Below are 13,672 nucleotides of genomic sequence, written 5' to 3' on the forward strand. Positions count from 1 at the left end.
AAAGCCCCGCCCCTGACGGTTCGGATCTCCCCGGGCCTAGCCACTCAAGACCCCGCCCTAGCCACTCAGGGCCACGCCCTAGCCACTCAGGGCCACGCCCCTGCCGGGCCCCGCCCCCGCAACATAGAGCCACGCCCCTGTTCGTCTCTGCCCCCCACACTCAGAGCCACGCCCCTGTCCCCGCCACTCAGAAGCCTCCCGGACCGGCCCGCTTCTCCTCCCGCCCAGCCAAGGAGATCCCCGCACCTACCCACCCGTCACGCTGATGGGAGTGCACAGCAAACCCGCTTTCTCAGGATAGCGGCGACGTTGCTCCCTTAGGTCCTGAGCTTCTGCATAATCCCCCAAATTGCCCCACGCTCCTCCTTTCCATCGGTTGGCCGGAACCCCGGCTCCGCCGAATCGCTGGGTCCGCGGGCCCAGAACTCCCCTAGGGACGCGTCCACCGTAGCACGGAAGGGCGGGAACCGTTGTTCCTGGCTGCAAGGAATTTCTGCGTGAGGATGGCGAAAATAGGGGAGGGGGAAAATGACAGTCGGTAGAGCAGGGATACCCGCTTTCTCTGGCATTACATTCTCTAAGGCCCAGCCTGCCTTTGTGTGCCTGTCTGCGTGTACGTAGCTGTGGCGGAGGAAGAGATGGGGACACCAGAGAAGAGGCCCCAAGGATCCTGTCATATGTCTGGCCTGGCTTTGCTTAATACCAACTTTAGCACTTTTCGGGCACTAGCGTTTTCTCCTTTACATTTAGGTTTATCTGTAGAAACAAAAAATAAGCTATTTTGTGCTTGAGGCTTTCATGAACATTTAAATAAACAGCTATTATTTCTATATCCTGGGCCTCAAGGTCTGCAGGTAAGCAAGGCCAGTTTAGACTTCACAGGACCACTTCATACTCTGCTCACAGGACAGAGTTTTGGCTTCGTGGGTACAATCTGGAAGAGATACTAAAATCCATCTGGTCCAAAGGCTTCATTTTACCTTTACAGAAAGAGGGCCAGAAAGGCTAGGACTTCCCTGCTCACACAACTCTTTGGAGAAGGTTGGATTATGGGTCACTTATCCCTTTTTCTAGCCGAGAACCCCTACACTTTATGATGCTGCTCCTTTTCTTTCGCTTTTTAAAAATTTTCAACAGGACTGAAAGCTAAAGGAGTTCTGGGGCATCCAGGCTCCCCTGACTATAGAAACACAAATTGTCACCACCACCACCTTCCAGGACCCCTGCTTGGTTTCCTTTTTTAAATTGTACACTGAGCATATTATTGTCTCAACACGTTTAATTACTTGTGAGTTTATGTTTCCAGCTCCTCCCATTTCTCCTCCTAGATAGAAGTATTTATCTTATTAAAAACTTTGTTGCTAGTCCCTGGCTCACTGCACAACTTGCAGATCCAGAGTTACACTGCATTCTTTACTTTGTAGCCTGGGATCTATCCAAGATCACTGAGAACCTCTCTTTCCCTATGCCAAGCTCCCTGTATTGGGTGGCAGGGAAAACTGCCCACCACTCAAACCCTGGCAGCCTGGGCTTTTAGCTCCCTTGGTGGTGATCATGATTCAGTTACTAAGTCATGTCTGACTCTTGCGACCCCATGGAACTGTAGCCAGGCTCCTCTGTCCATGGGACTTTTCAGGCAAGAATACTACAGTGGGCTGGCATTTCCTTCTCCAGGGGATCTTCCCAACCCAGGGATCGAATACACGTCTCCTGCATTGCAGACAGATTCTTTACCACTGAGCTACCAGGGAAGCCCCCTTTTTAGCTCCCTTACTGAAGTGCAAAGCTGCACTCATGAGGAAAATTCTCCTTAACTGATGAGGATTTTGTATGGGGTCAAATCTCACATTTTCCCTTCGATTCCCAACCACCTACCAAGTGTGTGTGATTTCCCTGGTGGCAGAAGACGGTAAAAGTCCACCTGCAGTCCAGGAGACCTGGGTTCGATCCCTGGGTTGGGAAGATCTCCTGGAGGAGGAAATGGCAACCCACTTCTATATTCTTGCCTGGGGAATCCCATAGATGGAGGAATCTGGCAGGCTACGCAGTCCATGGGGTTGCAAAGAGTTGGACATGACTGCAAGACTGAGCCAGCACCAGGTGTGTAGAAAAGCATATACAAGGGCTTGCTGGAGCCCCCGTATCACCCCAAGGCCAGTCCCACAGAAGAGAAATGATTTGGAGAAAAGTGACACTTCAGAGGCAAAGCTTGGTTTGAGTGCTCTGGGCTTAGCCATAAGAAAACTGGAAGATGGCGAGAAGCAAAAAGCTGAGGAGTTTGCCCCAGGGTGATGTCTAGAATCAGAAAAATGCAGAGACAGTATTTGTCTCCAGTAACTTTCTTGCCCACACCAGCTGTTCTTCCCAGTTTACAAAACACTTTAAAGAGGAACTTAGCCATCTTGCCAGAGGCTTTAACCATCTTCTGAGAAAATCTGCTTTTCTCTTACCAGTGGTTCACTGAAAAACTGTTCTTCTGCTATCCCATTTTGTATTTCCTCAAGAATAAAGAAGACTTTCAATCAGAAAGTAAAACCTTAGACACTGAACCCTTTCCCAACGTGCTGTCAGTGTGTTACTTGGAAATATAAGATCACGTCCTCTGTCAGACTGACTAGGACTAAACAGGATCTCTTAGGATAAATTTTTTATATTCTCTCCTTGCATTCAATTCTCACAGTATGAACCAGGTTTTATTATCTTCACTTTACAGATGAGAAAACTGAGGCTCAGATGGTACCTACTGAGTAGGAAAGCTGAGATCAAACCCCAAAGAGTTTAAATCTGAAGTCAGAAAATCAGCACTTGAACTGTTCCCCATTTTAGATCATAGAACAACCAAAACCTGTCTACTTGACCTGAATTCCCCAGTAGATGTTTTCAGCAGGGAAACTGCCCTGTTGCTGTGATAACTGGCTCTGGAATTCAACTTGCATATTCATTCCTTACACAGTGTTTCATCAGTAGCGTGCTAAGTCGCTTCAGTTGTGTCTGACTCTTTGTAACCCCATGGACTATAGTCCACCAGGCTCCTCTGTCCACGGGATTTTCCAGGCAAGAATACTGGAGTGGTTTGCATTTCCTACTCCAGGGCATCTTCTCCACCCAGGGTTGGAACCTACAACTCTTACGTTTCATGCATTGGCAAGAGAGTTCTTTACCACTAGCGCCACCTAGGGTCCAACTTGAAGGTTCTTCTAGACGGGGACACAGCAATGATAATTCAAAAGCTTTTGATTTGCAACACTGGTTTCCAAGTAAACATGCTGCTTCTCTTCTTAAAGATCTAAATGATCTGTTTGCTGCAACAAAGTCTCAGACTCCAAGGATCCAACTCTTTGCCTCAGCACACAAATGCATTAATAACCTAGCTAGAGCCAGAATTTCTGTGCTGATTCTTTTTGGAAAATGGCATTCATGCAGCACAATCAAAAGTGTGTCTGTATATGGAGGCAAGGGTGGTAAGGGGGGTGGTTAAAGTATAAATCAAGAAATTCTATCAGATTATGTTTTGGTGCAACTGTATTATATGCACAGCAGTGGCAGCATATTCTTTCCCCATAACTTTTCTTAAAAGTGAATGTCAGAAGGTGTAATTCACGCTTGTTGTCCCATTCCTATGAGTGCAAAAATAACTTATGTTTCTACAAATATTTTTCAGCCTTTTAATATACATTACAAATATTTTAGACCAATCACATTTTGTTGAGTGTAACATATTTACAAAACAAAAAATATATTACAATAAATATGAATGAAACAGTGAATCCAATCAACAACGAGCTCTGTCACAACCAAATATTTAAAAGGAATGCAAAAACCTGTTGGTCTGCATATGTTAAGAGTTTTGAGATAAATAGGGGTCCAGAATTATAATGTATCCGGAAAAGAGATAGGGAGCATCCCAAATTTAAGTTAGATAAGATTCTTTCTCATTGCTAATTACATAATGTTTAATGATGTTTTAAACTGTGAACATGGATGAATTATCCAAACATGATACCAAGCTAATATAGTTCTATCATTTCAAAATGTACGTGACAGTCACATAGTATCCTTTTAATTATTATTATATACTGTAGTTCACACAATATCTACAGATGTGAATGAGGAAAAAAAATCACAGCAACATGTCTCACATTCCAATTTTAAATAAGACAAGCACATACTGCAAACATTATTTTATAATATGTTAATAAATAACACCTAGTTTTTTATGGTTACTTTGAACAGTTTACAGCTGTATATTTAAAAAGAGAATATTTGAGGCGAGTTTCACATTGTCAGCAAAAGGTAAAATAAATAATGAACCTTTATAACAAAAAAAAGAAAGGAAGAAAGAGAGATAGAAAGAAGAGAGCTGTATATAGAACATAAAGTATTTTTGACATGCTGCTTTTCCAGTACAGTTTGCCACAAGAAAATGAAAAACAGAAAGAAACAACAACAAAAAAAGATTGTCTTTTAAAAACAATTTTTGAAAGCTTTTCACGATAGTGAGCACAAACCTTTTAAGATTAGATCAAAATCTTTCTGCCCATCTGCTTTGTATGAATATCCTCTGCACACCCAAAGAGATCTACCAAAGTCATGGAAAACAACCACTCGCCCCTCAAAGTGAGAAACAGCCAGAACCCTGAACTGAAATCCAACCAGTCTGAAGTCTGCAAAGGTTTCACTCCTGCTTTATTTTCACAGATGTTCCTGTGCAACTGTTATTCCTGTGGACCCCCAACAACTTTTAGAACAAACCCACTGTAATAATCCAAGAGGTCCTATTTCATCAGGTGGGAAGAGGAACCTGGTTCCTCAAAGCAGCCGGTCTTGATAAGCCGTGTCACTTGGTCTGAAGTGGTCTTTCTCTGTCTCTCACTGCAATTGCCCCCTGTCACTGTTGTCATCGATTTCCTTCCCATGGCCAATCACAAAGCTGGAGGACAGGGGATCCATACTAGACAGTCTTCCTGATCAATTGTGAACACGCCAAACTGCCTTACAACCTGCTCCCACCTAAGAGCATTTTCTCTGCTAAGCAAAAGGAGGAGCATTAAGCCTTACGGCAAATATTAGAAGTTTCATCAAATCAGGTTGTTGTTATGGTATTAAGACATTCTTCAAGCTACCACATCTTTCTAAAGGGAAAAGAAGATAGTAGCCCAACTCTCTGACCAGTAATACAGATTTCTACAGCTTTAGCATCCCTATTTTTCTTCAGTTAGCATTTTCACTAAATTTTATCTTATCCAGGAAGGACGTGCTGGTAGTAATCACTGGATTATAATATAATTACTTTCCACAGTTCAGGTTCTTTTACATCTGTTAGTCCTCTTGACCCAAAGAAGTGTACAATATTATGCTATAGACCATAGTAAATTTCCGTTAAAAAACAAAAAACAAAAAAAACTTAATGGTCATGTTCCTGAAATCTAGGTAAAGCCATGGCTCAAATTTTATCTTTCCAAGAAAATCTCAAAACCATTAGTTAGAATCCATCATGTAACCCTATTATTATAACTTTGGCTCATTAGCCTAGCCTCAGACAATGAGATGGGTGCTATGCCTTTGGTGGCCTCTATTTTCAATTTCCCCACAAATTGCTGAGTAGGCTCCCCACAGGGCAGGCTGGAATGTTATAAAAAACTCTGCAAGGTCATCTGACTAAAAGTTCCTTTCCTGTTTTGGACTTTTTATGGTGGGGACTTGAGAAAACAAACATCCACATTCCTTATTAAAGAGGAATTAATTCACGAGTAACTTAACAGTTAAGTACTGGATACACATTGCTGGAGTTTTTGGTTCACCTGCGAAAACCTCAGAACCGTGACACACACGAAGCATTAGCACAGGTCTGCAGCAGAAACGGAAAAGCTCATAAGTTAATACAAGGGCTTTTGGCCTTGATTTTCAAATTCAGACCAGGCATCATTGAGCTCCATGAAAATCATCTTTGCATATTGTTCATAGGGTTGCCCAGTAGCCTACAGAAAAAAACAAAAATACACATTAGACACCACAGACCAAAATTTTATTTATATTAAAATTTTCATTGCTAATATGTGGACTCTGAGTAATTGAAATCTTTTTCTGTTAGACCATTTCTCTTTTTACAGCCCCATCTTGCTGTTGTTTGGTCGCTAAGTCATGTCCAATTCTTTGTGACTCCATGGAGCCCAACAGGCTCCTCTGTCCATGGGATTTCCCAGGCAAGAATACTGGATTGGGTTGCCATTTCCTTCTTCAGGGGATCTTCCTGACCCAGGGACTGAACCCGCATCTCCTGCATGGGCAGGCAGATTCTGTACTGCTTGAGACACTAGGTAAACTCACAGCCCCATCTACATGACCCTAATGACTATGACCTCTCCACAAAGCCCTCCCCCAGGAATTCACATATGGTAATAGTGACCAGTCACTGAGTAGGTAACAGAGAAGTTATTGGTCAGCCCAAGATGTATCTCCCTTCTCCAGTTACCTACCAAATGACAAAGGCTCATGACTGCGTAGCTCCAATTGATGGACTGCATTTTGAAACACTCATTATTCTATTTCTTAAAAAAAATTTCTTGGAGACCCATAACACAGGCATACAGTTTGTGGATTTTTCTGGGCTCTTCCCCTTTCTCTTCAAGTCACTGAAATACATCGTTTCTTTAATACTATCTGGATTGTCACCAAATGTTTAGGGAGATGAAAATCTAAGACATCAAATTTAAGCATGTGTTCCCAAGTAGGATTCAGTCACAGCCTCACACTGTAGGACTGACATGGTCCATATGATGGGGCTTCCCTGGTGGCTCAGCAGTAAAGAATCTGCCCACAATGCAGGAGATGCGTATTCGCTCCCTGGGTCTGGACGAACCCCTGGAGAAGGGAATGGCAAACCACTCTAGCATCCTTGCCTGGGAAATCCCATGGACAGAGAAGGCTGGCGGGCTACAGTCCATGGGGTCGCAAAGAGTCGGAACCAGCTTAGCGACTAGACAACAATAACAAAGTCCATATGATGGCAAGTGACCCAATTCTATCAAGGTTTCTGTGTGTTATAGTGATCTCAATTGGGCCATCCACTGGTTGAAGTCTCTGACAGTGTAGAGCATATGTATGTGTGTGTGTGTGTGTGTGTGTACTTCAGCGAAAACATAAACTGGCATAATCAACAGAGTGATGAATTTAGCTTCATTTTCAATATTTGGTTGATTCTCACCAATTTTGCCAACTACATTCTAAAGTTTTTTCACTGTATAATCCTGGCTGAATATACTGCCATATTACTTGTGTCCAACTCTGAGTTCATCCTTAAGTCAGGCACAACTTCTATCTGATCCCTGAAAATTAGTCAGTAATGAAATCTCATACTTAAGTAAAGCCCTGATTCCATTATTTATAATGTATAGCTTGATTTCTTTGCTTCTGTGTCATCAAGTATAACTGCTTAAGTACCGTTTTGAGCCCATGAAATTTATTTTATCATATAAATGGCCTAATAAGAAGTAAGTTGAAAGTATGACTCCTTGACACATGCTTACAAACCTAGGACAGGGGCCCGGACAGCTGCAGGGGTGCAGGGGGCGGGCTGTACTCACTTTATCCGGGTGCACCACTAGCACAGCCCTCCTGTACACCTTCTTCACCTGCTCCGGGGTGACCAGGTCTGCCATGCCGACTGGTTTCCACTTAGTCTCCCCAGCCCACAGCACCGTGTGCATTGTGGACAGAAGGGCTCGGATATTCCTCTCTTTGCCTTCAATCCACTCTAGAATCTGTAAACACAGGGGCAGTTAAGAAATTCAAATGCTTCTGAGTCCAGAGCGTCTCCACTGTGACTCTGGAAAGCCCTCCCGTTCCAGCAACATCAGGTACCTGCCGAGGTCAGCCTTCCCACGACCTAGATGGCTCTTCTTCCTCCACCCCCTACCTCTTCTTTCTGGTTAACTCCATATCGGCCTTCAAAAGCCTGCTCAGGAATTTCACACTGTTCCACCTTTGAAAGGCTAAACACCTTCTTTCCTCTCTGGTCCCTCTGAGTTAATTACTTATGCCTAAAGTGTGAACTCCAGGATGGCACACATCATGTCTATCTGGGTCCCTGCTATCTGCTACGTCTAGTAGAGTGTGTGACACGCACACACACACACAAATTCCTTGGAAAAACAAAAACAAATTTCTCCAGGCTACCTTTTAAACATATTTCTATCATAAAATGTGCTACACTTCACTGTAATTGTGTGTTTGTCTTTCCCCTGCCATTAGGCAGACCTGTTTGAGGAAGGATACTGTGTCTTACTTATCACTTTAACTCAGAAACAGTATGCCTGGCAAGAAAAGAGCTTGAAAAGGTCTGTTAAATGAATTAATACATTTAGTCATTCATTCCAACTATGACCATTCATAGTCTGAATCGTCATAGTTGGAACAAATGAGGTCACTAAATTGAAAGGTTTGTAACAATGAATCAGCAGTTAGCACATAACAGAAGCGCAAAGTGAATGATGACTGCTCTCCCAAACAATTAAATACTCCATACCAACTAAATAACCAAGCATGGTTTAAAAGACATAAACCATTTTCTTTTACAGAAAATTGTCAGAGTTTACCTAATACACAAAGGCTCTTGAGATGGAGCACAGAATTTAGGGAAGGGACATAAAACCTTTATAACACTGCATGAAGTGAACAGCAAATGTAAACTGAGTATCACAGATTGTACTGCAAATTGTATCTCTACGTCTTCAACAAATTATGGAAAACAACAGTGGTATATTTTTCAACATGTGTACCATTGAGTGGCTGTGCCATTCTGGTTTTGGAGTACCAGATTAGACTCTCATCTTCCAGGCTGTAACTGTGTCAGTATATTTTGTCACATGGGAATTCAGCCTGTCTGTGACAAACTTTCCAGTTCTCTTGATCTTCACAAACTTTTTCACTACCTCACACCATTCATCGACATAACCATCCTTTGTTCCCCCAATTAATCATTTTCCAGATAACATCTTCAGCTATGAAGTAACATCTCTGTTTTCTCATCCATGACACAATGAAGTTATAGTCACTGGTTTGCAAACCTTAGAAGAAAAGAATATGGAAACATTCTCTTTCCCCAAATAAAATCTTACCTAGACACCCAAGAGTCGGAAACAGATAAAAGTAGAAACGCTCTGGTTAAAAGTGAAGTGAAGCAGTGTAGACGCCAGAGACCCCGCTTCCCTTAGCCTCCCTCCCTTTCACCTTCCCAAACCTTCCAGGTCTAACATTATAGGAGTGAGTAATTCCCAGGCACATCAATCAATAGCTCTCTCTCTATCAGCAAAGAAGAGATCCTGAGGGCATCAGTCAATCTAGTCTTATATAAAGCTACCAAAGCAGAAACAGAGAACATAAATAATGCATTCTTCTTACCACCAAATCATAATGACTTACCTCTAGATTGCAATGCCATCTGAATAATAAGATCACGTCTTAAAGAGTGCCATTGCTTATTTGAAAATGTAAATGAAGAAAATCTACACTATGTATTATGGAATAAGTGCATTATATTAAAGAAATGAAATTCAGCACATACAGCACTCCCCGAAAGTACTTTTCTATTAAAGGACACAGCTGTACTCAAATCACAACTACAAGAACCAAATGAAATACAGTGGATGCCAGAAACCTAACATGGCACCTTCTATAGGTTAGTCCCACGCTGACAGTTCCACACAACACAATAATCACTGTGGGCCAGGGGCTCACTCACCTTTAATTTCTCGGGATCCATCTCCTTAGCCATTTCCTCCTTTCTCATCTCAGCTATTGTTCGAGGCCCCTTTTTGTCTTTGTGAGCATTAAAACCTTGACCAGAGAGTAGGTCTTCAAAGTCAGCTGCTTTTTGTTTCCCTTCTGCAACATAATATTTTAAAAATTACTATAGTTTTTACTCATAAACATAATATCATAACACTTAGGCATAGTGCATAGTGCTTTCACAGGTACTATGCCCCTTAATCCTCTCACTTAGCCTGTGGGTAGGGTATGAGACTGTCATGTCCATTTTATAGATGAGGAAAGTGAAGTCTGGAGAACGTAAGAGATCTGTTCAGGATCACATGCAATGTCCATGGCAAAGCTCAGACTCAAGGTTGGGTTGTTGCACTAACCTAATTCCATAATTCCACGTCCACCATTCCATCCTTTCACAGATGAGGATAGTCGTGATTCTAACCACTACTCCCTCCCCACCTCAGGCCCCAGTCATACATAGCTAGCATCAGTGATGGGCCTACGACCTGGGTTTTGGTACTTGAAATGCATGCACACTGCTGCTTTCCTGCCCATACTCAGCTGACACTTTTAGTCCATCACAGAGCTCTTTTCCCGTAAGCCTGGTTCTGGCCTCACAATCTTTATCAATCTGCTTGGAAAAGCAGCCTAGCATGGTAGTAGCAATGGGCAAGGGCTCTGGAGACAGACCCCCAGGTTTGAATTCCAGCTCTGCCTTTATTAGCGATGTGACCTTGATCTTCCTGCCTCAGTGTCCTCACCTGTCAGCCAGGCGTGGTGTTAATAATATGACTTATCTCATAAGGTTGTTGTGAAAATTGGTGAGTTAAATATTTTTAAGTGCTCAAAACAGTGCCTGGCTATTAAATGTTTGCTGTTAAAACAGAACCACGACACAAGAGTCCATTCAGTCCATGCCTTCAACCAAAGCTGTTGTCTGACGTGAAACCCACCTGCCCTCCCTATACTGAGAGGCATTCTGAACATAGACTGTCACACACACACACTCAGATGTGGGTGCTCTGAGATAAGGGATTTTGTTTGTCTTGTTCGCAGCTGTATCCCCAATGTTTTCTACACTGAAGATACTCCATAAATATTTACTGATTGACGACACTCACCTCACGTCTACTCAAAATAAAAACGGAGGGGAAGCCAAATGACTCTACGGAATTACCTGAGAATATCCACTGCTAACCAAAGAACAAACACAATGTTAACAAAGTCCTAAAAAAGACTCCTTGTCATGTAAGTATCATGAGAAGCAGAGTGTGGTGGTGAATGGTAGGGGTTCTAGAGTCACATTGCCCTGGTAGATCTTGGCTCTGTGACTTACAAGCTGTATGGACCTAGGAAATTATTGATCTCTGTCTACAACAAGGGTTTGAAGATTGTATGAAACAATATGCGAAAACTGCTTAGAATAGCACCTGACATATAATAAACCCTCAAAAGATGTCAGCTATAGCTACTAGGAAAAGTAGAAGAATTTCCTTTTGCATGTTCCATAGAAAGGCCTGTTTCCTCATCATGTCCCTATACATTCCATTCTTGGGTATAATGAAATCAACTGAGATGTAAAACATATCATTCCAGGCCTTCTAGAAAATTCAAATGTAACCATCCCTTCTATGAAAAATATATTATTTTTCACTTGCTATCAAGAACCCCATTAGAAAAAAGAAAGAATCTCATCCAGAGTTATCCTTCAGCCTTAGCTTTTGGGCCACTTTGTGTTCTTTTAACTTTCTTCTCAGAAGAGAGGGGAAAACCATCATAGGCAACCCAAGGATCTCAGGGACATCCACCAACCAGAGCATAATCAAGACCAAATGTCCAAGACATGCCCACTCCTCTAACGGGGATCCAAGGGAAAATGTGAACACAGCGCTTGAAATGTTTCCAACTTTTGTCCTCCACCCCCTCTTCCAAAGGGATGACAGCTTCAAGATCCATCCAGCCCTCCACTCACTTCCACTCAATATTCCCTTAGTGCCTCCTACCTGTTTAGTGTTCTGCTAGGTGCTAAGGCTAATGAGGCAAAAAAAGACCCAGTCCCTGCCCGCCATTTGGTCTCAGAGTGCAGAGAGACAGACAGGTGAGCCAGCACTCACAAAACCACAGTGTGCTGGGAGAATGATGAAGCGAGGAGCTCCAGGCACAACACTGGGAGGGGTCATGTGTCATTACAATTCAAAGACGGCCTCAGAAACTGCCACATTTCCTGTCTCCTCCTTCAGACATGCATACCTCTGGGTACCCTCTAGCCAGGCCCCGTACCATCACCCTTACCCAAATTGGCTGCTCCTCTCCCACGCTCGTTCTGGCCCGCAGGCACGGATGAGAAGCTCACGTTGTAGTTGGGCCGGTTCTGGGGAGAGGAGTGGGGCATGCTGGACGGTGGCTTGGACTGTGTCTGCTGCCAGTTGTAGCCACCCCCCTGCTGCCACCCCCCACCCATGGGCTGGGGAGACGCTTTCTGTGGCGAGCTGAGAGGTGGAAATCCACCACCCAATCCAGTTGGTGTGGAAGGTTTGCTGGCAAATGAAGAACCACCTACAGGAAAAACAGAAACAGAATATTTTGAGTAGCCTCTAACTCCTGTGTCCCAACTCACTGTTTACAATGACTTTAGTGGAACCTCCCTTGACTGGTGGCATAATTAGCTGTCCTAATAGCTAAATAAATTGCATTCATATATTTTCCTTTAATCCTCACAATGACATTTTTAGGTATGTATTAACAGTTCCATTTTTCATTCTGTTAAACAAACTGTAGCTCAGAATAGTTAAGTGATTTTTCTGAAAGTCACACAGCCAGAAAGTGGCAGAACTGGGGCCTGCATCCAAGTCTGACTCCAAGAAGAGCCTTGGCTCTTCCACTATACCATTGCAGCCCTCCTTCCCACCCTCTCAGAAGATTCTGTTTCTCAACTTGAGCAAAAACTATCAAATGACAAGAACAGGGAATAAAACAAAAATACATTCACTTGTGAAGCTGCTAATTAAACTTCAACGATCAGGATTACTCACTGTCTGTTATAAATACCAGCATGGTTAGTGCCCACAAGTAAACAATGGTGTTCTAAAATTTCATAAATAGGTTTCAATTTCACACTACTTGCACTTCATTGCAGGAGAGTAAACACAGCTAACACTCTGACAACTCTGAATAGGGTAAAGAATCTTAAATTCAAGCTTTAAAAAATGATATTACTCTGTCCTGGGAATTTAAGTAGAAGTCTGACTCTGTAACTCCTAACTTTTAAGTACTCACTGCATAAATGCTGGGCTTTTCCCAAAACATGAGGACCAGCTGTGACTCATGTTTGAAGAGGTGATCTCCAGGAACACTTTCAGGCACCAATACCAAAGCAACAGTGATAATAAAATAACATTTATATAGCTCTTTTAGAATTTACAAAATATGTTTATGACTATTACTGTCTTTAATCTATATAACACCCTTAGAAAATAGAGAGTATTACTGGTTCCACTTTACTTATTTTTCTTTGTCAAAATTACCATTTATTTTTTCATTTTTATACAATTTTTAAAGGTTACTTTTCATTTAGTTATTACAAAATCTTGGCTATATTCCCAATGTTTTACAGTACATCCCTGAGCCTATCTTATACCCAATAATTTGTACCTCCCATTTCCTCATCCCTCTATTGCTCTCCCCCCACTCCTCACTGGTAAGCTCTAACTTGTCCTCTATATCTGTGAGTCTGCTTCTTACCTGCTATATTTCTTGTATTTTTTCAGGCTCCACATATAAATGATATCATACAGTATTTGTCTCTCTCTGAAATACATCGCTTAGCATAATGCCCTCCAAATCCATCCATGCTGCTATTAATGGCAAAAATGTTTATTCTTTTTATGACTGAGTAGTATCACTGTGTATA

The 13,672-nt window shown here is 42.4% G+C and overlaps 1 protein-coding gene across 4 annotated transcripts in view; it reads right to left on the reverse strand.

Annotated features, from left to right (window-relative positions):
- Positions 1-3,651: 3,651 nt before the first annotated feature.
- The window catches only part of DNAJC6 (DnaJ heat shock protein family (Hsp40) member C6), a 170,598-nt gene continuing 160,577 nt past the window's right edge, over positions 3,652-13,672 (reverse strand). For all 4 annotated transcript variants that reach the window (XM_043877820.1, XM_043877821.1, XM_043877822.1 and 1 more), the window contains 4 exons: positions 12,055-12,318; positions 9,740-9,882; positions 7,584-7,760; positions 3,652-5,978 (listed from right to left, as the gene is read on the reverse strand). In XM_043877820.1, coding sequence (XP_043733755.1) covers positions 5,877-5,978; positions 7,584-7,760; positions 9,740-9,882; positions 12,055-12,318 — 686 coding nt within the window. In that variant the 3' untranslated portion in view covers positions 3,652-5,876. The remainder of the gene's footprint in view (positions 5,979-7,583; positions 7,761-9,739; positions 9,883-12,054; positions 12,319-13,672) is intronic.

The sequence above is a fragment of the Cervus elaphus genome, chromosome 20 (assembly GCF_910594005.1).
Source record: "Cervus elaphus chromosome 20, mCerEla1.1, whole genome shotgun sequence".
NCBI lineage: Eukaryota > Metazoa > Chordata > Mammalia > Artiodactyla > Cervidae > Cervus > Cervus elaphus.